Source organism: Pezoporus occidentalis, unplaced genomic scaffold, assembly GCF_034315485.1.
Source record: "Pezoporus occidentalis ecotype Australia unplaced genomic scaffold, CSIRO_AGI_Poc_V1 ctg371, whole genome shotgun sequence".
Classification (NCBI taxonomy): domain Eukaryota; kingdom Metazoa; phylum Chordata; class Aves; order Psittaciformes; family Psittacidae; genus Pezoporus; species Pezoporus occidentalis.
This window is the reverse complement of record NW_026915693.1, coordinates 72,190-98,267: the sequence shown is the minus strand read 5'-3', so window position 1 is coordinate 98,267 and position 26,078 is coordinate 72,190. Positions and strand designations below refer to the sequence as shown.

At 64.4% G+C, this 26,078-nt stretch overlaps 2 protein-coding genes across 4 annotated transcripts; both read right to left on the bottom strand.

Annotated features, from left to right (window-relative positions):
• Window positions 1-200: 200 nt before the first annotated feature.
• Window positions 201-11,268, bottom strand: LOC134170363 (laminin subunit beta-2-like). 2 transcript variants are annotated; one of them, XM_062631691.1, is made up of 33 exons: window positions 10,991-11,109; window positions 10,661-10,824; window positions 10,422-10,557; window positions 10,184-10,257; window positions 9,921-10,109; window positions 9,772-9,835; window positions 8,797-8,999; window positions 8,588-8,708; window positions 8,218-8,406; window positions 7,960-8,139; window positions 7,771-7,883; window positions 7,453-7,532; window positions 7,241-7,376; window positions 6,939-7,094; window positions 6,700-6,827; window positions 6,500-6,617; window positions 6,010-6,202; window positions 5,795-5,938; window positions 5,465-5,696; window positions 5,232-5,395; window positions 4,924-5,148; window positions 4,188-4,402; window positions 4,014-4,110; window positions 3,573-3,945; window positions 3,310-3,494; window positions 2,997-3,238; window positions 2,726-2,929; window positions 2,500-2,644; window positions 1,792-1,999; window positions 1,576-1,717; window positions 739-915; window positions 509-668; window positions 201-427 (listed from the first exon to the last, which is right to left on the bottom strand). In XM_062631691.1, exons 1-33 carry the CDS (start codon window positions 11,031-11,033, stop codon window positions 291-293), a joined length of 5,337 nt encoding a protein of 1,778 aa, XP_062487675.1. In that variant the 5' UTR covers window positions 11,034-11,109; the 3' UTR covers window positions 201-290. The 2 variants fall into 2 exon arrangements, with proteins under 2 accessions (XP_062487675.1, XP_062487676.1); XM_062631692.1 differs by lacking the exons at window positions 201-427; window positions 509-668; window positions 739-915; window positions 1,576-1,717; window positions 1,792-1,999 and adding an exon at window positions 2,305-2,417 and having other exon boundaries at window positions 2,455-2,644; window positions 10,991-11,268.
• A 58-nt stretch (window positions 11,269-11,326) lies between these two features.
• On the bottom strand, window positions 11,327-25,713 carry LOC134170362 (laminin subunit beta-1-like). Of its 2 annotated transcripts, XM_062631690.1 has the most exons (37): window positions 25,400-25,713; window positions 25,038-25,215; window positions 24,299-24,443; window positions 23,654-23,703; window positions 23,108-23,283; window positions 22,903-23,026; window positions 22,726-22,799; window positions 22,460-22,648; window positions 22,318-22,381; window positions 22,039-22,244; window positions 21,842-21,962; window positions 21,345-21,533; window positions 21,077-21,256; window positions 20,443-20,555; window positions 20,272-20,351; window positions 19,882-20,038; window positions 19,618-19,770; window positions 19,385-19,543; window positions 19,183-19,304; window positions 18,862-18,982; window positions 18,028-18,214; window positions 17,796-17,939; window positions 17,201-17,432; window positions 16,636-16,799; window positions 16,149-16,373; window positions 15,437-15,651; window positions 15,257-15,353; window positions 14,490-14,868; window positions 14,224-14,408; window positions 13,920-14,149; window positions 13,607-13,810; window positions 12,842-12,986; window positions 12,546-12,757; window positions 12,321-12,458; window positions 11,922-12,098; window positions 11,692-11,848; window positions 11,327-11,532 (listed from the first exon to the last, which is right to left on the bottom strand). In XM_062631690.1, the coding sequence occupies exons 4-37, from the start codon at window positions 23,682-23,684 to the stop codon at window positions 11,399-11,401; spliced, it is 5,484 nt and encodes a 1,827-aa protein (XP_062487674.1). In that variant the 5' UTR covers window positions 23,685-23,703; window positions 24,299-24,443; window positions 25,038-25,215; window positions 25,400-25,713; the 3' UTR covers window positions 11,327-11,398. The 2 variants fall into 2 exon arrangements, with proteins under 2 accessions (XP_062487674.1, XP_062487673.1); XM_062631689.1 differs by lacking the exon at window positions 25,400-25,713 and having other exon boundaries at window positions 25,038-25,298.
• Window positions 25,714-26,078: the final 365 nt, after the last annotated feature.

Here is a 26,078-nt window from a genome sequence, read left to right as displayed (position 1 = left end):
CTCGGCGGCACCATGGCAACGACGCCAGCCGTGACGTCACCACGGCGCCGGAGAGGCAACCCGCCTCCAAGGGCGCGACCGGGCTGCGTTCCCATAGCAACGGGCCGGGCCTGCAGCCTGTCCCCACCGACCGCCCCGTCCCCGCCGTGGCCTACACCCGCTGTGGGGCCAGCCACCAACGGTACAGGCAGACACAGCACTCTTGCTCTGTAACTTTATTCACACAGGAGGTGCCCTGCAGCTCCACCGTGCCCACCGCAGGCAGGGGCTATGTGGGCTCGGGGGTGTCCTCACTGGCACGTGTTGTAGATCTGGACCTGCTGGTTGATGGTGGCCAGCACGTCCCTCATCCTGGCCTCCAGCCCACCCAGCTGGGCCGCCTTGGCGTCCAGCACACGCTCGTTGCGCTCATACTCCTCCTCCAGCGCTGCAGGGATGAAATGGGGACACACAGTGAGCCCAGACCTCTGCCACCACCACCACCACCACCCGCAGCCCACAGCCTCACCTCGCAGCCGCTGCAGCTTGCCCTGCGCGTCCTGCAGCAGCCCCGCGGCTTCGTCCCGCAGGCGCTGTGCCCGGCTGCCTGCCTGCCGCGCGCCCTCGGCACGGTGCTGCACCAGCTCCTGCGCCGTGCGGTACCGGTCCCGCAGCGGCCCCTCCAGCACCTGTGCATGGTGGGCATGGTCAATGGGACCCCTGCAACCTCCCCCTGTATCCCCCCCTGTGCTCACCCACCTGCTTGGCCTCGCCAGCACGGTCCCGCGCGGTGCCGGCCGCCTCCTGTGCTCGCGTGGCTGCCAGGCTGTTGTTGGCGCGTTTCACCTTCAGGGCATCCATCTGCCCATCCAGCACCCCAATCTGACCCATGGCGCCCGCCAGGCGCTGCTCGGCACTTGCTGTCTGGGCTTGCATCTGCGAGGGGTGGCATGGGCATGGTCAGGGTGCCCACAGGGAATCATGGAATGGTTTGGGTTAGAAAGGAGCTTACGGTCATCCAGTTCCAACCCCCCCGCCATGGGTAGGGGCACCTCACACTAAACCATGACACCAAAGGCTCTGTCCAACCTGGCCTTGAACACTGACAGGGATGGAGCATTCACAGGTTCCCTGGGCAACCCATTCCAGTGCCTCACCACCCTTACAGTAAAGAACTTTTTTTCCTTATATCCAATCTAAAGTTCCCCTGTTTAAGTTTTAACCTGTTACCCCTTGTCCTATTCACTCCAGTCCCTAATGAAGAGTCCCTCCCCAGCATCCCTATAGGCCCCCTTCAGATACTGCAAGGCTGCTATGAGGTCTCCACACAGCCTTCTCTTCTCCAGGCTGAACAGCCCCAACTTTCTCAGCCTGTCTTCAGACGGGAGGTGCTCCAGCCCCGATCATCCTCATGGCCTCCTCTGGTCTTTTCCACCAGCTCCATGTCCCTCTTATGCTGAGGACACCAGCACTGCACATGGTGCTACAAGTGGGGTCTCAGACGAGCAGAGCAGAGGGGCAGGATCACCTCCTTCGCCCTGCTGCTCACATCCCCATGGTGTGCCCATGCTGAGGCGATGGGGACGAGGCTCTCACCGTGCCGAGCGCTCTCTCACTGTGCTGGATGTCACCCGTGGCGAGCTGCAGTGCCTCCTCCGCCATGCCCTGTGCCCGCCGCGCCTCCTCCAGCGCCTGCCGCACCGCCTCAGCCGTGTCCCGCACGCCTTCAGCCCGCGACCTGCGGCCAGGGCAGCACGGCCTCAGCACCAGCCCACTCCGGGGATCCCCACGTCCCCGTGTCCCCTGGCTCACCGCGCTCGCTGTGCCTCCTGCAGCAGCTGCCCGGCCTGGCGCACGTCACCGGCCGTCTGCTCCAGGATGGCGTCCACGCTGGCCAGGCTGCGCACCCGCGCCTTGATCTCCTCGGCCAGGCGGTGGATCTGCGCCGGCGCGGCTGGCAGCGAGAGCTCCAGCACACGGCTGGCCACCACCTCGATGCTCTCGGGGTCGGCGCCCTCCTCTGAGGGTGGGAGATGTCAGGGTGTTTCCTGTGGCACCCCCGGGGTGGAGGGGACATCGGGGACCGTGGGGGAGAGCCATGAGGGGAAGGCATGGGGGGTAAACATGGGGAGGAAACAGGGGGAGGAAACATGAGGGGAGATACGGGGGGGGAAACATGGAGGGAAATATGAGGGAGAGCCATAGGGAGAGAGCTATGAAGGTTATTATGGCATACAACCACAGGGCAGGGGTGGAGGGTAATGGGACAGAGGATGTTTGGAGTGACACAGGATGTTGTCATGGGACAACATCACAGGATGGGGCTCACCGGATGGGCAGGGCAGGGCAGGGTCCATGCAACACAGTATGGGGTAGGGGCTGTGTGGTGCTGGGTTTGTATAGCCCCACATGCAGTGCAGGGACCATGCAGTGCGGTGTGGGGTCAGTGCAGTGCAGGGTCAGGGCGGTGCGGTGCAGGGGCCGGGCAGGGTGCCATCCCTCCTGCACGCTGGCACTCACGGCTCAGGAAGGCCTTGATGTGGCTGATGAGCTCCCGCAGCTCCTTATTGGAGCTCTCCACACGGGCCCTGGTCTGGTTTGCTTTGTCCAGAGCCGCCTGTGCCCGCAGCCGAGCCTCATCTGCCTTCCCTTTGGCCTCAGCCACCTGAGCAGGGGCAGAGACCTCGGTCTCAGCCATAAAGGCTGTGGGGCATGGCTTTCCCACCCGCTCCCATGTGCCACGTACCTTGTGGGAGAGCTGGGCCATGTCGCTGGCTGCCTGCTGCAGCTCCTCCTGCGCATGGCGTGCCCGGTCCAGTGCACTGTCTGCCGTGGACACAGCTCCGCCGCAGCTCAGACCCCCGCAGCGCCGTCCCCCATCCTCATCCCGGCACCCAGCTCCTCCGCAGGGGCTCTCAGCGCAGGGCACGTCACCCACAGCACCGCAGACCTGCACGGCAGCGCGGGCTCAGTGCGGCTCCAGGCACCATCCCCATGGTCCCCACCGCGCATCCCACCTTCTCATTGAGGGGGTGCAGGCTCAGCGCCTGTGCTCTCGCCGCCAGGTCCATCAGTGCCCGCCGGCTGGCTGCGTTCTGGCGGTTGAAGTCATCCCTATGGGTGGCCAGTAGATGCTCGGTGCGGTGCCGGGTGGCCACGGAGGTGCTGATGGGGCTGGGTACAGCACGGGTGGAGGTGTCTGCTTGGCGTTCTGCATCCCGTGACTCCCCATAGGCCTCACGGATGCTGTCATAGGCACCTGGGTGAAGCAGGGGCGTTGTCAGACCCCCTGCCATGGTCCCATTGCCCCAGCTCTGTGGCACATCTCACCAAGGAAATTGGAGGTCTTGAGGGCCTGCAGCCGCTGCTCCAGGTCCTGCAGGCTGTGGTTGAGGGCACGGGCACCCCGGTCCACCACACTCAGCACGTGGCTGGCGTTGAAGTTGGCATCCTGGGCAGCCGTCAGCTCCCCCTCCACCCGCGTCAGCCTCTCCGTTGCCTCTTCGATGTGCCGCCTGTAAGGGCATGGGGTGACAACCCGCTCCCAGTGCCCCCCCCCCCGCCGCGAGCCATGCCCTGCACCCAGTGCTCACCGCAGCCCCTCCGTGGCGTGTGTGAGGTGGGCAGCAGTACCAATGGTGGTGTTATGGGCAGCCACCATGTCCCGCACGGTGGCGAGGTTCTCCTCCAGCCGCCGGAAGGTGCCCTGGAAGGCGCTGGCAGCCCCGGTGTGCTGCAGGAGGCTGACGCGCTGTGCCAGTGCCCGGGTGTGTGCAGCCAGGTCCTGCACCACGCGGTCCCAGTCCCCAAAGCAGGGGTGGCAGGGCTGGCAGCTAGGGAAGATGCCGGAGAAGCCCCGTGCGCACTGGTCGCAGCGCACGCCGGAGATGCCGGGCCGGCAGTCACAGTGGCCGCTGCCACGGTGGCACTGGGCACTGGCAACGCCACGGGGGTCACAGTCGCAGGCTGTGGGGACAGCGGTGTCAGGGTGCTACAGGGCCTGCCATAGTCCCCCTGCCAGCACTGCCTCTCACCTCGGCACTGCTGCCGCGGGTCACCCCAGTGCTGCTCCTGGCAGTCAGAACAGGTCTGCCCCCCGAAGCCTGGCCGGCACGAGCACTGCCCTGTGAACTGGATGAAACAAAGTTTGGCACTGCTGCAGCACACCCCCAGCCCCATCCTGCCCCCCTGTCCCTGCTGTATCTCACCTGGTTGCAGGCAGGGCTCAGGGCGTGCTGGGGGTGGCAGGCACAGGGCTGGCAGCCCTGCCCACTGCCCAGGTTCCAGAAGTTGGGGCTGCAGCGGTCGCAGCTCTGTCCCTCCACGTTGGGCAGGCAGTGGCACTGCCCGCTGCGCACATCGCAATGACACTGCTGGGCACTGCAGGTGCTGGGGTCGGTGCCCAGTGGGTTGCAGGAGCAACCTGGAACAAGACAGGCACTGAGCAGAGACAGGGATGCGGGGATTGAGAGGGGATGGTGAGAGGATGAGGACAGAGACAGGATGGGGATGAGACTGGGATGGAGGTGGAATGCGTACACAGGAAGGGATGGGATGGGGATGGCAGTGGTTGAGGGTGAAGGCAGAATGCAGACAGAAATTGGGCAGGGATGTAGTGAGGACCAGGTGGAGGTGGGATGTGAACAGCGTGAGGACCACTGATGGGGATGAGATGGAGATGGGGCAGGCTCAGGATAGAGATGGGATAAAGATGGGATAGGGACAGAGTCAGGGGGGTAGTGGGGATGGGGTAAGAATAGGGACAGGAATGGGCATGAGATAAGGATGTAGATGGGCTGGCACAAGTAGGGCATAGGGACGAGGACAGGAATGCAGTGCCAGGGCTGGCAAAGTACACTGCAGGGCACAGCAGGGCAGGGCTGTGGGGACCCCACAGGCACATGTGGTCCCCAGGAACATCTCTGTGTGGCCATGGGTACTCACGTCGGCAGCTGTGCCGTGTGGCATCCCCATAGAAGCCGGGCTGGCACTCGGCGCAGTGCGGCCCCGCTGTGTTGTACAGGCAGCGCAGGCAGTGCCCCGTGCGCCGGTCGCATGCCTCTGGATCGGTCATGTCGATGTTGTCATGGCACTGGCAGGGCAGGCAGCGCCCGCCGGGTTGCTGCAGGTCCCCATAGTAGCCGGGAGCACACTCATCACAGCGGGGACCTATGGGCACAGTGTACCTGTACCTGCCTGTACCCACTGGCACAGAGCACAGGGCAGTGCATGGGGACCCCCATGGTACCCACCTGTGTACCCGGGGCTGCAGTGGCAGATGACCTGCCGGGACCGGCTGTCCTGGTAGCAGGATGCAGCGAAGTGCCGGGGGCTGCTGGGTCCATCGGGGCACGGGCACGGCCGGCAGTGCTGCCCAGAGCCCAGCGCCGGGTTCCCAAAGTGCCCAGCTGCACATCTGCGGGCAGGGGGTGAGCAGGGGCCACCAGCAGCACCACATCCTCCTCCCGGTGCACACCTCACCTACCTCTGGCACCTCTCGCCATCGGTGTGGTCGCGGCAGCGCAAGCAGCTGCCCGTGCGTGGGTCACACTCCTCGGCGTGCCCATTGCACTGGCAGGGCCGGCAGGATGGGAAGCCCCAGTGGCCAGGCTGGCAGCGGTCGCAGCGTGAGCCATGGGCACCCTCCCGGCAGGAGCACTGCCCCGTGGTGGTGTCACAGATGGGGCTCACCGACCCCTCACTGCTGCACTGGCATGCTGGAAGGCATGGCACCCATGGAGTCTGACCCTGGGCTATGGAGAGCATCCAGCCCCAGCACCCCCAGGCTCCTGCGGCACATCCCTGCGGCACTCACCTCGGCACCCGCTGGTCCCAAAGCCAAAGGTGCCTGGGGAACAGCGGTGGCAGCGCCGCCCCATGACGTTGGGTTTGCACTGGCACTGCCCGCCCTGCGGCTGGCACTCGGCGCTGGTGGAGCCCTGGGGGTCGCAGAGGCAGGCTGCGGGCAGAGAGTGTGGTGAGCGCTGCCACCACTGCACAGGGGACAACGGGGTGCAGGGCCAGACTCACGCAGCGCCCCGTCGTGCAGGATGGCAGACAGGCTGTGCAGGAGCCTGGAGCAGGGCTCAGCCACAGGCGAGGGACCCGCAGCATAGAAGGGCTGGGCACAGCGGTACCGCTCGAAGGTCTCGCGGCGCTTCATGGAGATGGGGTCTCCCGCGATGAACATCTCCAGTGAGGAGTGACGGGGCATCAGCACCAGCTGCAGGGGGCAAGTCAGTGAGATGTCATGCCTGTCTCGCCCTGTGTGCCCTACAGCCACATCCTGACCCTACAAGGGCAGGGACCCCTTCCACTAGAGCAGCTTGCTCCAAACCCCTGTGTCCAACCTGCCCTTGAACACTGCCAGGGATGGGGCAGCCACAGCTTCTCTGGGCACCCTGTGCCAGCGCTTCAGCACCCTCACAGGGAAGAGCTTCTGCCTAAGAGCTCATCTCAGTCTCCCCTCTGTCAGGTTAAAGCCATTCCCCTTGGCCTGTCCCTGCAGGCTGCCCCTCACCGAATCGATGAGCACGCTGGCGCTGGGATCCTGCCGAGCGGAGGCACAGCCCAGCTCCACTCGAATGGTGTAGGAGACTCCCCGCTCCAGGCAGATGGGCTGCGGCAGCACCACGTACCTGAGCAGAGGCAAGGCAGAGCATGGTCAGCTGAGTGCCTGCTATGAGCCCCAACACAGCCCCTTCCCGGCACGGTGCTCACCTGGCACCAGATGGGAGGCTGGTGGAGAGCTGGTCATCAGCCGGGATGGTGTTCCCACAAGGACTGCTGGCGGAGACAGGGCTGGGGCGCAGCACCTTCACCCTCACCTCCTGCCAGGGCTCTGGGTGCTGCAGACAGAGAAAGGGCTGTGCCTAAAGGGCTCACCATCCAGCATGCCCCACCACCAGCTCCCAGTGTGGCGATACACCCCATCACTGGCTTCACTGTCAGGTGCTCACCTGCGGCTCATAGCGGATGATCACGTCATACTCCATGGAGAAGGGCACGTCTCTCACATGGAACTCCAGCCAGCCACCCTCCACCATGCGGGCAAAGCCTGTCCCAGTCCAGGAAGGTGGGCGGTCCGTGGAGGGCTCACGCTCCACCACTGAGCCCTGGTGCAAGGGAGGGTTGTGAGATGGGACCCCAAAACCGCCTTGTCTGTCAGGCCCATAGGGCAGAGTGGTGCCTGCAGCTTAGGAACCCCGCAAAGAGGCACGTGCTGCCCTCATGTACCCCCAAGGACACCTTCATCCCTTACCTGATGGAGCCGAGCATCCTCAGACTCATAGGTATAATGGTCCAAGTTGATGCGGTAGAAGCCAGGCTCCACTTGGTCGCACTGTCGTCCCACCATGTGGCTGCGGCACTGGCACTGTCCCGTCTCCATGGCACACCTGATACCCAGCACCACCATCAGCCCTGATGCCAGCAGCAGTGCCCCATGGCCCCTGTGTCCCCATGAAGACTCACCGGTTGTTGCGGGCACCCCCCACATCACATTCACAGGGCCGGCAACCTGGGGCATCGTGGCTCAGCCCCCAGTGCTCGGGCTGCAGAGGAAAAGGGGGTCAGGGAGTGCATGGCCCCAGGCATCATAGAATCATGGAATCAGCCAGGTTGGAAAAGACCTTTAAGATCATCAGGTCCAACCTTTACCACAGCACTGCCAAGTCCACCACTAAACCATGCCACCATGCATGGCCCCAACCACAGTGCACGGTCCCAAGCATTGTGCATAGCCCCCGAGCACCATACATGCCCCCATGTGCCACACACATCCCCACTCACCAGGCACTGATTGCAGTGGCGCCCAGTCACCAGCCTCTTGCAGAAGCACTCACCACTCACAGGGTCACACTGGCTGCCCTCGGCCACTGTGCCACGGGGGTCACACTGGCACTCTGCATGGAAAGACAGCGGTGTCTGGTGAGGCCACACCGCACACCCAACCCTGCTGGGTGCTGCCCCGGTACCTACGCTGGCAGCCCTGCGGGTTGGTGGCACTGAGGCCGAAGAAGCCGGGTTTGCAGCGGTCGCAGCGGGGACCGGCCACGTGCTCCTTGCAGCGGCACTGCCCTGCGATCAGCCCCCGGGCTGGGTCGTCAGCGCTGTCACACATCCCACCGTCCAGAGAGCCCTCGGGGTCACAGTCACAGGCTGGGGACACAGGCAGGTCAGCATTCCCAGCATCCAGCACACCCCATCCCGTGCCATGCCCCCCCCCCCGGCACCAACCTCGGCACACCGCGGGGTCCCGCAGGTCCTTGCTGGGGTCCTTGTAGTAGAAGGGCTTGCAGAGGTGGCAGCGGCGGCCCATGGTGTTGTGCTGGCAGCCGTCACACACGGCCCCGCTGGTGTTGCCGGTGGCCAGGAAGACGGCCATGTCGAAGTGGCAGCGCCGCGAGTGCTCGTTGCAGTCACATCCTGCAGGGACAGCACCGCGGCACAGCATGTGGTACCCAAACCTGGTCCATAGCACCCCCAGTGCCCAACCTCCCCAGCCCTGACACCCCTTAACCCAGCACCCCAACCTCCCCAAACCACAGCCTGTGGCTCTCCCCATCCAGCACCCCAAATCCCCTCCCCCCAGCACTGTGGCACTCACGGCGGCAGGCATTGGTGCTGGAGCCCTCGGCCGGGCGCCAGGGCAGGTCATGGTAGAAGTCCTCACAGCGCTCACAGTTCAGTCCTTGTGTGTGGTGCTTGCAGACGCAGCGCCCATGGACCTGCCGGATGCCACAGTGAGGGGCTGTGGGACCAGGGAGCACAGCTACCCAGCCCCAGCAGGACACGTGGGGTGCTGTATCACCCTACCATGCCATCGGTGGTGGCGGGGGCCCCGCTGAGTGGGGCACACTCAGAGGCATGCCCGTAGCAGAAGCAGTTCCCGCGCAGCACCAGCTCGTACAGCGCATAATAGTACTTCTCCCGGATCTCCCGCCGCGTGTCCAGCAGGTTGTCCCCCAGCGTGTGCAGCTTGGTGAGGTTCACGCGCAGATTGGTGACGCGCAGCAGGTCTGGAGTGAGGAGAGACCTCCATCAGCACAGGACCATTGAGCTTGTCCATGCTGTTTGTGGTATGGGGAGTCCACACAGGGCTTCCCACCATCGCACTGTGCTGCCTATGGCTGCCTATAGCACAGCTTCTTGGCACTGGGCTGGGCTGTGTGTGATTTGGCTCACAGGCAAGAGGTTGCACGTGGTTGTATGCAGCCTGGTGGTTCAACTCCCCTGCACGTGGTTGTGCACGTCAAGCTGTGCCATGAACCAGGGGTCTGCGCACCCCACCATGCAGGATAGGACCACATCAGTGTGCAACAAGCACCCTGGGCAAGGGCTCCTCACTGATGGGGGCTGTTCCTGGTGCGTGCAGTGTAGGGGCCCCGACGGAATGGGACAGGACAGGACAGGACGGCTCCCACAGGACTGCAGCTTCCCAGCAGCCGAGCCCTGCAGATTCCTCCCCTCTGCTCCCAGCCTAAATTTAGCGCTGCGTGATTAACCCACTGCGTCCTGCACTCAGCTGGCTCCTCTGCCCATCTCCAACCCCATCCCGCACCATGCCGCTGCTCAGTGCTAGCCTCAGCTCCAGCACAGCATCTCCCTGCCCTCACCGGGATGCAGCCCAACCTTTAGCAGCTCCTACAGGATGGGTGCAGGAGGAGGCTGAGACCCTCAAGCTGGATCTGGCCCTGACCCCACTGTGGGGCTCAGAGCCGGGAGACAGCAGCCAAAATAGCTGCACCCAAAATAGAGCAGCCAGGCAGGAGCCCAAGGCGGGCGACTCACTCTGGATGTCAGGGCTGTAGGGGTCCCGGATGGGGATGGAGGGGTCCAGCACCCGGTAGATGACCTGGGGAGGGGGGAAAACAACAGGGTGGTAAGGGCAGAGTAAGGGGGGTCCCCTGGACCCTCCTGGGCTGCTTTCAGGGCCTCACCTCCCCCTCGGTGGAGGGCTCGATGTCGGAGTAGCGGGACTCGCAGACTACGTCGTCGATGCGGCGTGGGGGCCCACGGGGGACGTGGGGGAAGGAGGTGTCACAGTCATAGGCAAAGTATCGATAGACCTTCCAGCTGCGCCCGAAGTCAGCCGAGCGCTCCACCAGCATGGCCGCGGGCCGGAACGTCTGCGGGACACCCAGCATGGATCTGGGTCCATCCCAACCTATCCCATCCCTGGTACCCGCGTGCCAGGACCCACCTTGAAGGTCATGATGAGGTGTGTGAAGTGGAACTCGGCCTCCAGGTCCAGCTGGATGCTGACATGCTCCACGCCTGGGGGATGGCACGTGTGGCTGTGGGGAGCACCCACCCGCGTGGGTCCCCCCCGACCCGGCCACGGTCCAGGGGCGCGTCCGTGTGCGCCGGCTGAGTCACGCTTCCTCAGCGTGGGAGGACGGGAAGCAGAGCCCCCCGGGACGATCCCGCCCGCCACTCACCGTTCTCCGACTGCCACCAGGCTTTCTTGGGCCGGGGGGCGAAGGTGGTGACCACGTTCTCGATGCGGTGGCTGTTGGTGTTGGCACGGGCATCGTAGGGCCGCCGCGAGTCGCAGATGAAGCACTTCTTCTCCTCCTGCGAGCGGGAAGCTTGGTGGCGTGTGTCCCCATCCCCATCCCATGCCCCCCATCCCCTCCCAGTGCCCCCCCAGCCTCCATGGGGCCCCCATCCCTCTCACCTGGAGGTGGCTGACGATGCAGTAGGGCTGTGGCCGCCGCAGCCCGCAGGTGGAGGTGGCGCTCAAGCGGGGAGCTCGCCCCACCAGCAGGTCCCCAGTGGCCGGGTAGCAGCTCCCAAGGGCGCAGACCTGAGGGGGGTCGGGGACCGAGGTCCCCCCAAGCCCTATGGGGCAGCAGCCGGTTAAAGACGCTTGAAGGGGGGCCGGGAGCGGGGCTTGCCCCCAAGCCTCCCGAGGCCCCTTCCGTGGCTGCCCGGAAACAGGACGGCGGGACCGGACCCTGGCTTCCACCGGGCCCCGCTGGAGCGAGAGGGAAGGACGCAGACTCACCGGCCAGCAGCGGCAGCAGCAGGAGGGCACCGGGGTTCCGCATCGCGGGGACGCAACTGGGGCGCAAAGTGCGCGCAAAGGGGGCGCTCAGCAGGTGCCCGCGTCCCGTCCCGTTCCCGTCCCGCCTCGCCGGTTCCCTTTCCCGTCCCGGTCCCTCCCGTCCCCGTCCTCCCCCTTCCCTGAGCTGGGCGGCGGGCGCAGCGCTCGGGGCTGCGCGGAAAGCGCGGGGCGGATCCCGGCCGGAGCGGGGAGCGCAGGAGCGGGCGGGAGGCAGGCTCGAGGCGGGCAGGACTCAGACACCGGACACAGCCACTGCTCAGGGCTTTATTCGCACCCGCGGAGGGGACGGGACCGCGGGGCTGCGGGGACCGGGGAGGATGCGCCCCGGCCGTGCCCCGGCCCCGGTCCCTAGCAGGTGGCGTAAGCGTTGGCTCTCTCGCGGATCTCCTCCAGCAGCCCCCAGACCCGCTGCTCCAGAGCCTGCAGTCGTGTTGCCTTCGCTGCCATTGCCCGCTCGTTGGCCCCGAAGTGCTGCTCCAGCTCTGCGGGATGGGGACCACGGTTAGGGCACAGCCCCCCCTCATGTCTCCATGTTCCACCCCTGGGGAACCAGCCCCAGGGGATAAGGGGAGACATGCATGGGGAGGTGGGCACTGAGACCACTATGGTGGGCAATTCCCCTCCCACACACTCTTCCTCACCTTCCAGCTTCCTCTTGCTGGTGCTCGCCTTGTCCAGGAGGTCCTGTGCCTCAGCTGTCAGCCGTGTCACACGCTGCAAGGCACCGCCAGACACCCCATCCAGCGCGCCCACCCGGGTCTTCAGCACCATGTAGCGCTGCGTCACCTGTGCCAGATCCTGGTGGCACACAGGCATGGTGAGGCTGAGCTCCCATTGTCACCCTGTACTCCGTGGCAGGGCTGGGCCTCACCTGGTTGAGCATCCCGGCAGTGGCAGTGGCACGCTGTGCTCCATCCTTGGCTCGCTGTGCCATGCGGTGGGTGTCCTGGTCCCGCTCCTGCAGTGTGGTGATGCTCTGCCCCAGCTCCTGCAGCCGCCTCTGCGCCCGCGACTCCTTCCCCTCCAGTGCCTGCAGCCTGCGCTCCGCCTGGGCACGCACAGGCACCGGCTGTGACGGCGGTGCCAGCCCTGCCACCCTGGCACACCTCCATCCGTATCCCCCTGGCACCAGCCTTGGTGTACCCATGGCATCAGCCTCGCTCCCCATGGCACTCACCCCATTCCCACAGCAGCACCAACCCCACTGCTCCCAGCATGCCCAAAGCACCATCCCCAGTCCTCAGCCATTCCATGCTGACAGCCCCAGTACCTCCTTGGCTCTGCTCTCAGCCACCTGGATGGCATCCCTGGCGCTCTGCAGGGCACTCCCTGCTGCTGTCGCCTGTGCCTGTGCCACTTCCAACGCCTGCTGTGTCCCCACCAGCTCATCCCTGACACCCTCCGCTCGCTCCCTGCAGTGGCACAAGCAGCTCCAGCTTTTGTCAGCACTGGAGATGGACCCCCACAGTCTGCCACCCAACATATCCCCTACCACTTGCCTGGCATCCTGTCCTTGTTCCAGCAGCCTCTGTGCCACAGCCAGCCCCTGTGCTGTGCTGTTGAGCACCGCGTCCACCCCTTCCAGCTGGCTGATGCTCTCCCGCATCTCTTGGAGCAGCTCCTGGATCCGCCTGGGGCTGCTGGGCAGGGAGATGTTCAACACTTGCTGGGCCACCAGCTCAATGCTGCCTGGGTCGGCTCCCTCCTCTGTGGGGACACAGGGATAGGGTGGGTTCAGGGTGGCGCGCTGAGCCCCACTGTGTCCATGAGCCTACCCAGTGCTGGTGCTACCTGCCAGGAAGGCCTTGATTCGGCGGATGAAGTCCCTCAGCTGGGCTGTCGCCTTCTCTGCCTGGCTGCGGGCAGCCTGTGAGCGCCCCAGGGCCTCCTCTGCCTGGCTCCGTGCACCCCGTGCCAGCTCCTGCACCTCCTGCATCTGTGGGGCATGGGGTGGGCATGGGCAGGGTGAGCAGGGGTATGGGGGGATATGCACAGGACAAGATGGGGGCATGCAAGGGGGTGTAATGGGGTGCACAAAGGGGGCACAAGGAGGCATGGGAGTGCAGCAGTGGGCCAAGGGGGCATACAAGTGGCATAAGAGGTATCTCCAAAGGGGCATAACATGGATGTTTTACAAAGACATTTAGTGACAGGACAAGGGGGGATGGCTTTAAACTGACAGAGGGGAAATTGAGATTAGATAAGGGAAAAATTCTTCACTAAAAGGGTGCTGAGGCACTGGCACAGGATGCCCAGAGAAGCTGTGGCTGCCCCATCCCTGGCAGTGTTCAAGGCCAGGTTGGACACAGGGGCTTGGAGCAAGCTGCTCTAGTGGAAGGGGTCCCTGCCCGTGGCAGGGGTTGGGGCTGGAGGAGCTTTAAGGTCCCTTCCAACACAAACCAGTTTGGAACTGTCCATGTCTATGACACGCCTCGAGACATGAACAAGCAGGATGCACAAGGGAACATGCAAAGTGTCATAGAAAGGACAGAAGCAGAATATGCAAAGGGAACACAAACGGAGCCCCAAAAAGTGCCATGGAGCCACCAGCCCTACCTTCTGTGCCACAACACCCAGCTGCCCCAGTGCCACCTCCAGCTGCTGCGATGCATTACGGGCACTGCTCAGGGCTCGAGCCGAGACAGGCAGTGCCCCCATGCACGCTGTGCCACCGCAGTGCCGCATCCCCACATCATCCTGGCACAAGGCTCCTCCGCAAGGCGCTTGCTCGCAGCTCCGGTCCCCAGGTGCCCCACAAATCTATGGTGATACCAACGGTGGAGATGACAATGTGGGGAGATCCCTGTGCCACCCAGCATGGGGATCTCCCCCATTCACCTATTTATGCCCTCACTGGTCCCACTCTCACCTTCTCATTGATCCTGGCAATGCTGAGCCCCATCACCCGTTTCTGTGCCTCTCGCAGGGATTTGCGTGCAGCAGCGGTGCCCCGACGGAACGCATCTCCCCTCTGTCGCAGTGCCCGCTCTGCTGCCCGCCGCGTGGCCTGCGCCCCGGCCACCTCACCAGCAGTGCCATTGGCCACCGCCTCTGCCAGCCGCGAGCCCTCTGCCGACGCCAGGATGCTGCGGTAGGACTCTGCAGGTGCCGGGATCAGGGTTCGGCTGGGTGGGTACCACCAAACCCCCCCAGTCCCCACCGGATGCTCCTACCACTGAATCCAGCTGCCGACACGGTGCTGAGGAGGGTTTGGAGGTGGGAAGCGGTTTGGTTGAGACCCCCCAGCTCGTGGCTCAGCGCAGCTATCCGGTCGTGGTGCTGCACATCTGCCTGAGCCAGCTGATCCAGATGTTGCTCCAGCTCTTGGAGCTGCTTCCAGAAGTCATCCAGCTCCGTCCTTTGAGGGGGCAGAGAGGTGTTAAGCCTTTTGGGTGACCACATTGGGGTCCCTTTACCATAGCCTATTGCACACACTTGCCTGGTGCCATCCAGCCGCCCCGGCAGTGTGTCGAGGAGGGGTCCCCCAGCACTGTCCCCCTCACCCAGCAGCTGCTCCACGCGCCCCAGTGCCTCCTGCAGCTCCCGCAGGCGGCGGGGGCTGAGCGGGGACAGGGACCCCCCATCCCGCAGCGCCTGTGCCTGCTCCCCGAGGCGCTGCAGCCTGTCCCGCAGGAGGCCCAGGGCCGGGTCCCACTGCCCGAAGCAGGGGTGGCAGGGCGAGCAGCGTGGGAACGCCTCCTGGAAGCCGCGCTGGCACCGGTCACAGCGCTGCCCACTGAAGCCCGGCCGGCACCGGCACTGCCCGCTGGCCTGCTCGCACTGCGGGCTCTCGGCGCCCAGCGGCTCGCAGTCACAGGCTGTGGACAAAGGCAGTGGTGTGTCCTGGTCACTCCAGGAGCTGCTGTGTCCCCCCAGTGATACCAGCATCCCAATATAATGCCCTGTGTCTTCAGAGTCCCACCATGTCCCCAGGGTCTCCTGTGTCCCAAGAGCCCCACTACGTACTCAGGATCCCCTGAGTCCTCCATGTCCCCAGGGTCCCACCATGTCCCCAGCATTCCCTTACAGCTCCAGGGTCCCCATGTCCCCAGAATCCCACCATATCCCCAGGGTCTACCCTGCCCCCAGCATTCCATTGTGTCTCCAAGTTGCCCATGTCCCCAGGGTCCCACCATGGCCCCAGTGCCACCCCTAGAGTCCCACCAAGCACCCAGCATGTTCCCACACCCCACGTGCCCCAGTCACCTCGGCATTCTTGCTCGGGGTCTCCCCAGTGATGCTCCTGGCACTGGGAGCAGACGCGGCCCCCAAAGCCGGGCTGGCACTGGCACTGCCCTGTTACCTGCAGTGAGTGGTGTGCTCAGCCGGGCAGCTCGCCGGGCACCAGGAGGGCAGTGCGGCCGTGCAGGGTGCCGGAGGTCTCACCACATTACAGGCAGGGTGCAGGGAGTGCGTGGGGTGGCATCCGCAGGGCTCACATCCCCCTGGCGCCCCCAGGCTCCAGAAGTGGGGTGCGCAGCGGTCACAGCTCTTGCCCACCACGTTGGGCCGGCAGGCACAGGCACCGGTGCTGCGGTCGCAGGCGCAGGAGCCAGTGGTGCAGTGGGAGGCCAGGGTTCCCTTTGGGTCACAGCTGCAGCCTGCAGGCGATGGGCAGCTACATGGGGCTCAGCCTGTACCCCCAACCCAGGTGATGACCCCCACACCTGGCCCTGAACCCATGCACAGCCCCAACACCCCCAATCCTAACACCCCCCAACCCTGACTCCTATCCCATGCCAAATCCACCCAACAGCCCCAAGTGATGGAGTGACATCCCTGGAGGTGTTTAAAAGATGTAGAGATGTGGCACTGAGAAACATGGTTTAGTGGTACATTTGGCAATGCTGGGTTAATGGTTGGATGATCTTACAGGTCTTTTCCAACCTAAACAACTCTATGCAATTATGGGTTGCTTAAATGGTGTTTATCTTCCTAAACCTCACCAGCCCCAAAGCCTCAGACACTCACAAAACCTTCCCAGGCCAGCCCCCTTGCACAACTCCAATCCCCCCCCTCCCAATGCAGCCCCAAACCTCATCCCAAGCCCCTGCATCTCCCCAGCCTCCCCTCCATCCCCAAAGCCAGCACAGCTCACGTCGGCAGCTACGCTGCAGGGCATTGCCAAAGTATCCAGGCTGGCAGAGGGTGCAGTGGGGCCCAGTGGTGTGGTACAGGCAGCGCAGGCAGTGCCCAGTGTGGGGGTCACAGGCGCCCGGGTCGCTGGCGTCGATGTTGTTGTTGCACTGGCAGGGCCGGCACACACCTCCCTCTGTCTCCGGTGCTCCGAAGTATCCTGGGGAGCAGCGGTCGCAGCGGGGCCCTGTAGGAATGGGTGGATGAATGGATGGATGGGTGGATGGATGGATGGATGGATGGATGGATGGATGGATGGATGGATGGATGGGTGGGTGGGTGGGTGGATGGATGGATGGATGGATGGATGGATGGGTGCGTGGATGGGTGGATGGATGGATGGATGGATGGATGGATGGATGGATGGATGGATGGGTGGATGGGTGGAGACTGTAGGTGCTGGGGTCCTGCAGCCCCTGTGCTGGAGGGGGTCCTGCTCTGCCCCTCACCCGTGTATCCAGGTGCGCAGAGGCAGACGATGTGGTGGTTCTCCTGGTCAGCGTGGCAGGCACTCCCATGGTAGTGCCGTGTACCAGGGTAGCCAGGGCAGGGGCAGGGCCGGCACTGCTGCCCTGAGCCCAGCACCGGGTCCCCATAGTAACCATCCTGGCACCTGCAAGGATGAGGGGTAACCAGGGGTCCATCGCATCCATCATATCCCATCCCATCTCATTCATGCCATGCCATGCCATTCCATGCCATCATATTCCATCTCATCCCATCCATCCCATCATATCCCATCATACCATCCCACCATATCCCATCTTATCCCATCCAACCATCCCATCCCATGTCCCATACCATCATATCCCATCCTATCCCACCCCATCCCATCCATCCCATCATATCCCATACCATCATATTCCATTGTATCGCACCCCATCATATCCATCCCATCCTCACTCATCTCATCCATCCTATCCATCATATCCCATAGCAACATATCCCATCCTATTCCACCCAATTGTACCTATCCCATCCCACACCCCACACCACGCTGTTCCCTGCGCTCACCTCTCGCAGTGCCTGCCGGCGGTGTGGTCGCGGCAGCGCAGGCAGCTGCCCGTGCGCGGGTTGCACTCCTCTGCATGCCCGTTGCACTGGCAGGGCCGGCAGGACGGGAAGCCCCAGTGGCCGGGCTGGCACTGGTCACAGCGCCGGCCCACGGCTCCAGGCTGGCACCGGCACTGCCCGCTCACCGCATCACACAGCTGGGACACCGAGCCCTCTGCGGAGCAGGCGCAGGCTGCAGGACAGCAGGGATGGGTCAGCTCATGGTGCAGGGACACAGGGAGGGACAGACAGCAGATCAGCACCCATTGCATGCCCAACCCATAGGCTACATCATAGGAGGGCTTGTGGGTACACACGGGTGGCAGATGGATAGGTGGACGGACATCAGAGTCAGTGCAGGATGGACGGATGGGTGAACGGATGGGCAGAAGGGGAACTGGGACCCAACCCTTAGGCTGCAGGACAGCAGGGCTGAGATCAACACATGCATGGACGGATGGACAGACAGACAAGTGACCATGCAGACAGGGCTCTGCAGCTGCACAGACAGAGGGGGTTGAGGGCCGCCTGCCAGCACAGACCCCCCCCTACTCACGGCTGCAGCCCAGCGGCCCGAAGCCGTAGCTGCCCGGGGCGCAGCGGTCGCAGCGCCGGCCGAGGACGTGGGGCTTGCACTGGCACTGCCCGCCCTGGGGCTGGCACTCGCTGCTGCGGGAGCCCTGCGGGTCGCACTGGCAGGCTGCAGGCAATGGGACAACGTGAGGCTGGGGCTGCCCTGCCCCTGCGAGCCCCCTCAGCTCTACCCGCCCCATTGCTCCCGCACTCACGCAGGGCCCCGCCGTGCATCAGGGCAGACACGCTGCAGAGCAGGCGGGCGCCGGCCTGCGCCAAGGCGGGCGGCGGGGCCATGCGGAACGCCTCCAGGCACCGGTACCGCTCCAGCTCCTCCAGCCGCGGAGCCGCCTCGGCCCCGTGCAGCCCCGGCAGCTCCAACACCCGCGGCAGCAGCACGAGCTGCGCCGGGCAGCGGGAGGGGACAGGGGGTGGGATGGGGGCATGGGGACATCCCGATGTGGGACTCTGCCCCTGCTCCTAAGGGGGCTCGACCGCCCCAGCCCCATCAACAGCACCAGCTCCATTGATGCTCCCACACAAATTGACGTCCCCACATTCTTCCTCATCACCATTGACATCCCCAAGGCCAACCCCAACTCCATCAATGTCCCCTGCCCCATTGATATCCCATCCCCATCCCAGTCCCACCTCCATCCCCTTCTCCATTCCATTGCCATCCCCATACTCACTCCCAACTCCATCTCCTTCTCCATCCTGTCCTCATCCCCATTCCCATCCTCTCCCCATCTGTATTCCCATTCCCCTTTCCCACCCTATCCCCTTCTACATTCTATTCCGTTCCATCCCCGTCCCCTTCTCCATCCCATCCCCATTCCTATTACATTCCATCCCCATCCCATCCCCATTTTTATCCCCATTCCCATCCCATCCTCGTTCCCCAGTTCCATCCCATCCCCATTCCCACTCCATCTCCACCTCATGACCCCAGACAAGTGTCACGGCCCACTCCAGCCCATCATCCCCATCCCTGCCCCTCACTCCCCACTCCAAGCCCCAGGCAGGGGCACAGCGGGACCTCCCCTCACCGAGTCAATGAGGATGAAGGCACTGGGATGGCGCTGGGTGACACCGGCCCGTTGAAGCCTCATGGTCACCTCATAGGGGGTGCTGGGCTCGAAGCAGAAGGGTCGAGACAGCAGCACGTACCTGTGCAGAGGCAGGTGTTGGGGCATGGGCACAACAGGACCATGGAGATGATCAGGGGATAGCACCTTCCTTGTCCCTTTCCCCATCCCTCCTCACCTGTGTGGTACGATGTGTCTCATCCTCATCCTCAGTTCTGGGATGTGACAGCACTGTCCTTGTCCCCATCCCATCAATCCCATCCTATCCCATCCCGTCCTCACCTCTGGCTGTGGGGCAGGCTCTCGCGGTACATCTGCTCGGAGGGCAGCAGGTTCCCACAGCGAGGGCTGGTGGGCAGTACTTGGGAGGTGACACTGACCACGGCCTCCCAGTCCTCAGCTGACTGCAACAACAGGCGAGGCACCATCAGAGCCGCGCCGCACCATGCTGCACCATACACACCGTGCCCATGGCTGCACTCACCTCTGGCTCGTAGCGCACCAGCAGCTCGTAGTCCATGGGGTAGGGCACGTTGTCCACGCGGAACGTCAGCCCAGCTCCATCCCGCACCCGGGCGAACCCGGAGCCCGTCCAGGTCACCATGTGTGTGGTGCCGTCCCGCACCACCTCCTCCACATCCGGCTGCAGAGCATGGGCACAGCTCAGCCCCGCTGCCACCGGCCACCCTCCCATGCCCCACAGCCCATGGGGCTCACCCTGGGGGGCTGCTGCCGGCCGCGGCGTGGGGCGCTGCGGGGATGGGGGGCACGGGGGGGGCTGCGTTGGTGCCGTGGGTGGCCCCTCCGTGCCCCCAGCTCCCCAGGGTCGTACTCCAGGCAGTCCTGGGGCGCCTCCGCACGGATGGCCCCCTGTGGGGACAGGGTTGGAATGGGTGGATGTGGATGGGGACAGCCATGCATGGAGCACGCAGGCACAGCCCAGGTTGGGGATACAGGAAACCCCCCCACCAGGATACTCACCGGGAGCTGGCCATGGCTATGGCTGTGCCCAATGGCCTGCTCGGCCTCATAGGTGTAGTAGTCCAGGGGGGCGCAGAAGAAGCCGGGCTGTACCTGATCGCACTGACGCCCCATAAGGTGGGGACGGCAGGGACAGGCCCCGTCCTCCGTGGAGCACCTGGGAGTGACCGTCCTGTCTCTCTCTGTCCTTTTATCTAGCTCGGTCCTCACCCATCCCTGCTTCCATCCCTCTCACCATCCCTCCATCTCTGGGAAGGGGTATCCCTTCTTCCACCCCAACATCTCAGTCCCCTCTATCTCCACATCCCTATTCCCATCCATCCAACGATGTCCCCATCCCTCCCTCACCCCATACTTGACCCTCATCCCTGCCCCATCCCTGTGCCCCACCGGTTGCTGTAGGCTCCCCCGAAGTCACAGTCGCAGGGCCGGCAGCCCCCCACGTCATAGCTCAGGCCCCAGAACTCAGGCTGCAGTAGAGGGGGGATAATGTGGGGGAGGCTGTGAGGCAAGCTATGGGGCAGGCTATGGGGCAGCTATGGGACAGGCTGTGGCACTCACCACGCACTGGCTGCAGGAGCGCCCGGCCACAAAGCGTTTGCAGTAGCAGTCCCCACTGATGGGGTCGCAGGGGGAGCTGCCGGCCACCGTGCCCCGTGGGTCACACCTGCACGCTGCCCCCCACATGTATGCACCCACATGTGAGGGGCTGCCACGCAGGACAGCAGCCCACAGGCTTCATGACCCCCCACCCCCAACCCGCATCCTTCCATCCCTCACCCCTCCATCCCCATATCACTATCCCAATTCCTTCATCCCCATCTCTCCATTCCACGTTCCTCAATTTCCATCCCTTCTTCCCATATCCCTCCACCACCATCCTTCCGTTCCACATCCCTCCATTCCATATCCCTCTACCTGTACTTCTCCATCTTCATCTCTCCATCACCAACCCTCCATCATCCTTTCATCCCCATCTCTCCATCCCACATCCATCAATCTACATCCTTCCATCATCCCTCCTTCAACAGCCCTCCCTCCCATATCCCTGCATCCCACATCCCTCCATTCCACAACCCTCTATCTCCATCCCTCCCCATCTATCCCACATCCCTCCATCCCCATCCCTCAGTCATTGCTCCATCCCACATCCTCCACCCCTCATCCTCCCCTGCCCATCCGTGTCCCCGCTCACGCTGGCATCCCTGGGGGTCTCCATGGCTGAGCCCATAGGCGCCGTGCCGGCAGCGGTCGCAGCGGGGACCGGCCACATTCTCCTTGCAGCGGCACTGCCCCGCGATCATGCCCAGCGCCACGTCTGTGTGCCCATCACAGGCCCCTCCATCCAGCGAGCCCGCTGGGTCACAGTCACAGGCTGCCGGGAAGGAAAGAGGCCACGGGGAGGTGTGGGACCAGGGCTGATGGCACTGGAAGCTGTGGGTCTGTAGTCCCATGGCACTCACGGGCGCAGGCAGTGGGGGCACGGATGTCAGAGCGCGGGTGCCGGTAGTAGAAGGGCTTGCAGAGGTGGCAGCGGCGGCCCATGGTGTTGTGCTGGCAGCCATCGCACACGGCCCCGCTGGTGTTGCCGGTGGCCAGGAAGACGGCCATGTCGAAGTGGCAGCGCTGCGAGTGCTCGTTGCAGTCGCAGCCTGCGGGGATGGTACCATGGCACAGCATGTGGTACCCAAACCCCCACTATGGGGATGCAGCTCCTCATCCCAGCCCCTCAAACCATAGCCTGCAGAACCTCCAGCACCACATCCGATAGGATGCACCCAAAACACCCGAACCCCAGCTACAAAGCATCACACGTGGGACCCTCAGCTCCCAGCCCCGAGCCATGGCCCCCAGGATGCTGAACCCTCCACACACAACATGCAGGACCCCCATTGCCCCAACCCAGCCCATGGGACCCCAAGCCCGTGGGCACTGCACGGTGCCCATGTGTGGCACTCACGGCGGCAGGCGTTGGTGCTGGAGCCCTCGGCCGGGCGCCAGGGCAGGTCATGGTAGAAGTCCTCACAGCGCTCACAGTTCAGTCCTTGTGTGTGGTGCTCGCAGACGCAGCGCCCATGGACCTGTTGGGGTGAGCACCCACCTCAGCATGGCCACTGCATCCCACAGGACACCATACCGGTGCTGTGTGCACCTCACCATGCCGGGTGCTGTGGCCGCCGGGGCACCGGGTGCCGGGGCGCATTGGGCAGCGTGTCCATGGCAGAAGCAGCTCCCACGCAGCACCAGCTCATCCACAGCATAGTAGTACTTGTGCAGCACCTCGCGCCGCGTGTCCAGCAGGTTGTCCCCCAGCGTGTGCAGCTTGGTGAGGTTCATGCGCAGGTTGGTGACGCGCAGCAGGTCTGGGGGATATTGGTGGCACCATCAGCACCCACCCTGGCACCCACCAACACTGGCACCCCCCGGGACACGCACCCTGGATGGCCGGGCTGTAGGGATCCGCCACTGGGATGGAGGGGTCCAGCACCTTGAAGATGACCTGGGAGGAGGAAGGGGAGGGTGATCCCAGATCCCATAGACACCCAGCACCCCACAGACACCCTCTGTAGCCACACACCTCCCCATGGCTGGAGGGCTCAATCTCGGAATAGCGCTGGTCACACAGCACCTCATCCACCAGCCCCGAGGGCTGATCAGGAATGCCGGGGAAGAGCTTGGAGCAGTTGTAGGCAAAGTATCGATAGACCTTCCAGCTGCGCCCAAAGTCGGCCGAGCGCTCCACCAGCATGGCCGCGGGCCGGAATGTCTGCAGGATACGCAACATGGACCTGGGTCCATCCCATCCCATCCCAACCCATCCCATCAGAAGGTACTGATACCCACCTTAAACTTCATGATGAGGTGTGTGAAGTGAAACTCGGCCTCCAGGTCCAGCTGGATGCTGACATGCTCTACGCCTGGGGATGCCACAGAGGTGAATGGCCAAGGGTCCCATGGCCATGCAGCCCCAAGGCACAGCACACAGCTGCAGCCCTGAGGCCGCTGCCGCCGCGGACTCACCGTTCTCAGACTGCCACCACGTCCGCCCAGCGCTGGGACCGCTCAGGAAGATGACGTTCTCGATGCGGTGGCTCTGGGGCAGGGATGGGTCCCGCGAGTCGCAGGTGAAGCATTTCTCTGAGTCCTGCACCGGGAGCAGCACAGTTGGAAGGGTTCAGTGGCCTCGGCTGTGCCAAAGCCATGCTGGAGCCATGCAGGGCCTCACCTGGAGGTGGCTGATGATGCAGTACTCCTGCGGTCCCTGCATCCCACATGTGGAGGTGGCGCTCAGGCGAGGGGCTCTTCCCACCAGCAGGTTCCCGGTGGCTGGGTAGCAGCTCCCACGGGCACATCCATAGCTGGGGTCAGGCTCCTGCTGACCCCACACCAGTGCTACCCCCACTGCAGAGAGCACAAGGACGTGGGGTACCTCCTGTCTGGGCACCCTGATGCTACCCAGCACCCTCCCACCCCAGGCTGCCCCATGCAGGCCTGGCCCCGCATCCCAACCCACTGATGCAGCACAAAGCTCCGTGATCCGGAAAGGTGCTGGCAGCAGCGCTGGCGCCTCGTGACCAGGGGATGCTGTGTGGTGCTGGGGGCAGTCAGCAGCCGGGTCAGGCGCTCGCTAATCCCACCAGGGCTCAGATTCCCAATGGGATTTGTGGCCTCCAGGGCCAGGGAGCATTGCCACTGACTCCACTGCCCAGGCTGGGGTCCCTGCACCACCACACCGCAGTACATGGGGTGCTCAGCCATGCTGGGTGCTTACCCAGGAGGAGAACGAGTGCCAAGAGGTCCATGGGCAGCTGCAGGTTCTGCCTGGGGGGAACACAGAGACACTATGGTGGTGTACAGGGTATGGCAATGGGGTATGGCAACTGCTGCCTGGCTTCTCCCAGCTCCAGCATGGAGGTGCACCCCAGGGACAGCACTGGGAAGTGGGATCAGGTGGGGAAGTTGTGTTCCCAAGTCCCCCAGTGTAGCGTGGTGTTATCACCCCCATGGCCGTGCCCCATCCCTCACACAGACCCCGGCACTCGGCCATTCTTGCACCCCCAGACCCCACATGGGCTGTGCCTTGCCCCATCCTGCCCTGCTCGGGGCAGATCCATCCCTCCCAGTGTCACTGTTATCCCTGGGGGGTCCCCAGGGCCAGCCTGGGATGGGCGCCAGGAGCACCGGAGCCGTCCGGGCAGCAGCATCCCCGCCGCTGGCCGGGCTCCCGCTATTGCCTTTAGGCTGGAGCCGCCTTTTGTGCTCCCTCCTCCGCCGGTGCCGCCCGCTCCCAGCCGCTGGATCAAAGCCTGGCTGCCCAAACGCATCTTCCCTGTCCCCATGCGGGAGCCAGCCCGGGGCTGGGGGTCGTGGTGCGGGGGTCCCTAAGCTCCATAAACACACACACACACACCGGTACCTGCTGTCCTGCGGCGTCCGGCGAGGCCAAGGCCAGGGGCAAGGGCTGGGCGGGCAGGGACGAGCGGCGGCGGTGATGGGATGGCGCGGCCGGCGGGCCCCCCTTCCCCGTGTGCACGGTGATTCTTATTCAAATGGGCTGCCCGCTGAAAGGGACGGCGGTCTCCAGGCTACGGGAATGTCACTGCCGATTCCTTCTGCCTGGAGGCCCCCGCTGCCCGCCCGGACAGGCGTCGGCAGCCCCGGCACGCCCCGGGCACCACAGTGGGCCCCAATGCTGAACAATGGGGAGCCTCGTGTGCCAGGGGAGCCGACGGCGCCGCGTTCCCGGGGCTCCCGGCACAGCGCAGCAGGAACGTGCCTGCTGCGGCTCGCATGACGGGACGGGCACCGGGAACTGGCCCATGGAGCTGTGCCAGGGCCCGCGGCACCGTGTGCTCTGTCCCACCTGGGCACGGGCCATGGTGGAAACACCAGCGCAGGTTGGTTGCGGGGTGGAGCCACAACGGAGCTCGCCCGGGCACGGCGCTGCCAACTGGGAATGTCTGTCCCTACGGACCCACTCCCTCCCCATGGGCAAAGTCCGGCACCACCAGCCTCAGGACAGGCGGTGCCGGAGCACGAGGATCCAGCCTGTTCCTCCCATAGGACCCTACCTTGTGAGCCGAGTGCTGGCACCCAGCCTCTGTCCTGAGGCACAGCACAGCCCATGGCACATGGGGCTCCCCACCGGCTCCTACCTGTGCCCATGGGGCCTGTGGTGCCAGGTAAGTGTGTGGTGGCCCGGTTGTGCTGTGCAGGTTGGAGGTGACCAGCTCAGCCCCGCTGGCTCCAGCCAAGCTCGCTGCTGTTCCTGGAGGAGGGCGGCCGGTGCCTGTCTCCTCCTCCGATGCTGTGCCAGGCGAGGGAGGGACCTGCCTGCAGCGAGCCTCAGCCAAGGTGAGGCACAGGCCAGGTACGAGCCGGTGGCACGGCGGTGGCTTGTGCCCTGGCTGGCCAGGAGCCTGCACAGCATCCCTGCAGGGCTGCCATGCCCAGGCACGTGGAGCCTGCTCACCGCTGCCTCCATGGGTACCATGCCTCAAGCCAGGGCCCCACTTACCTCCCGCTGATCAGTGCTCCATGGGATCCTTCAGACCAGGGAGCGTGGCCCTGCACCTCGGCTGGGCTGGACAGAGACTTTGCTGTCACGCAGGGATGGTGCCTTTTCTTAGCCGAGGCCGAAGGAAGGAAGAGGAGCTGCGTGTTCCCCATACCAAGGCCGTGCTCTGGCTGCCCACCAGCCAGCAAGGTCATGGGCAGGCAAAGCAGCAGCTCCCCTGGCTGCTGGCCATGGGGGTGCCAAAGCGGTGCCACCGGGGACACCCCAAAAGCACAGTGGGACAAGGCGAGCTGTGGGAGAGCCCAGGCAGCTCCCTATGGCTGCACTCTCTGCAGGCACTGGGAAACCCCAAGGAAGGGCAGGTCTGGGCCCAGCGAGGTTCCACCACCTCCCGGGCTGTGAGAGCTGGCAGGGGATGAGCTGATAAAGAGCCATTAGCACTGGACATCGTGTCTGTAGCACAGGGATCTTGGCCAAGCAACCCTTATCTGCTCTGAGGAGATCCGAAGTGGCCTGATAAAGGCGGCAGTAACAGGATCTGCAGCCTTGATCTGCAAAGGCTGGAGGCAAAAGCAGGAGGGAGGGATCCTCAGTGGGACCTGAGGGACAACTGAGGTGTCCTGGCCATGCCCAGGCACCTCCTGGCTCCCCTGCAGGCCACTTCCCATGCGGAGCTGCG

Bases quoted from the DNA above. Each gene is read 5' to 3' on its own strand.
- LOC134170363 (XM_062631691.1), bottom strand. From the start codon at position 11,033: ATGCGGAACCCCGGTGCCCTCCTGCTGCTGCCGCTGCTGGCCG. The intron at 4,403-4,923 runs GTGAGTACCCAT...GTCTTGTTCCAG, and splicing joins CACACGGCACAGCTGCCGAC to GTTGCTCCTGCAACCCACTG. The intron at 2,000-2,499 runs GTGAGTGCCAGC...TCCCACCCTCAG, and splicing joins CATCAAGGCCTTCCTGAGCC to AGGAGGGCGCCGACCCCGAG.
- LOC134170362 (XM_062631690.1), bottom strand. From the start codon at position 23,684: ATGGACCTCTTGGCACTCGTTCTCCTCCTGG. The intron at 15,652-16,148 runs GTGAGCTGTGCT...CATCGCCTGCAG, and splicing joins CCTGCAGCGTAGCTGCCGAC to GCTGCAGCTGTGACCCAAAG. The intron at 14,409-14,489 runs GCAAGTGTGTGC...GCCCCCTCAAAG, and splicing joins GGGCGGCTGGATGGCACCAG to GACGGAGCTGGATGACTTCT.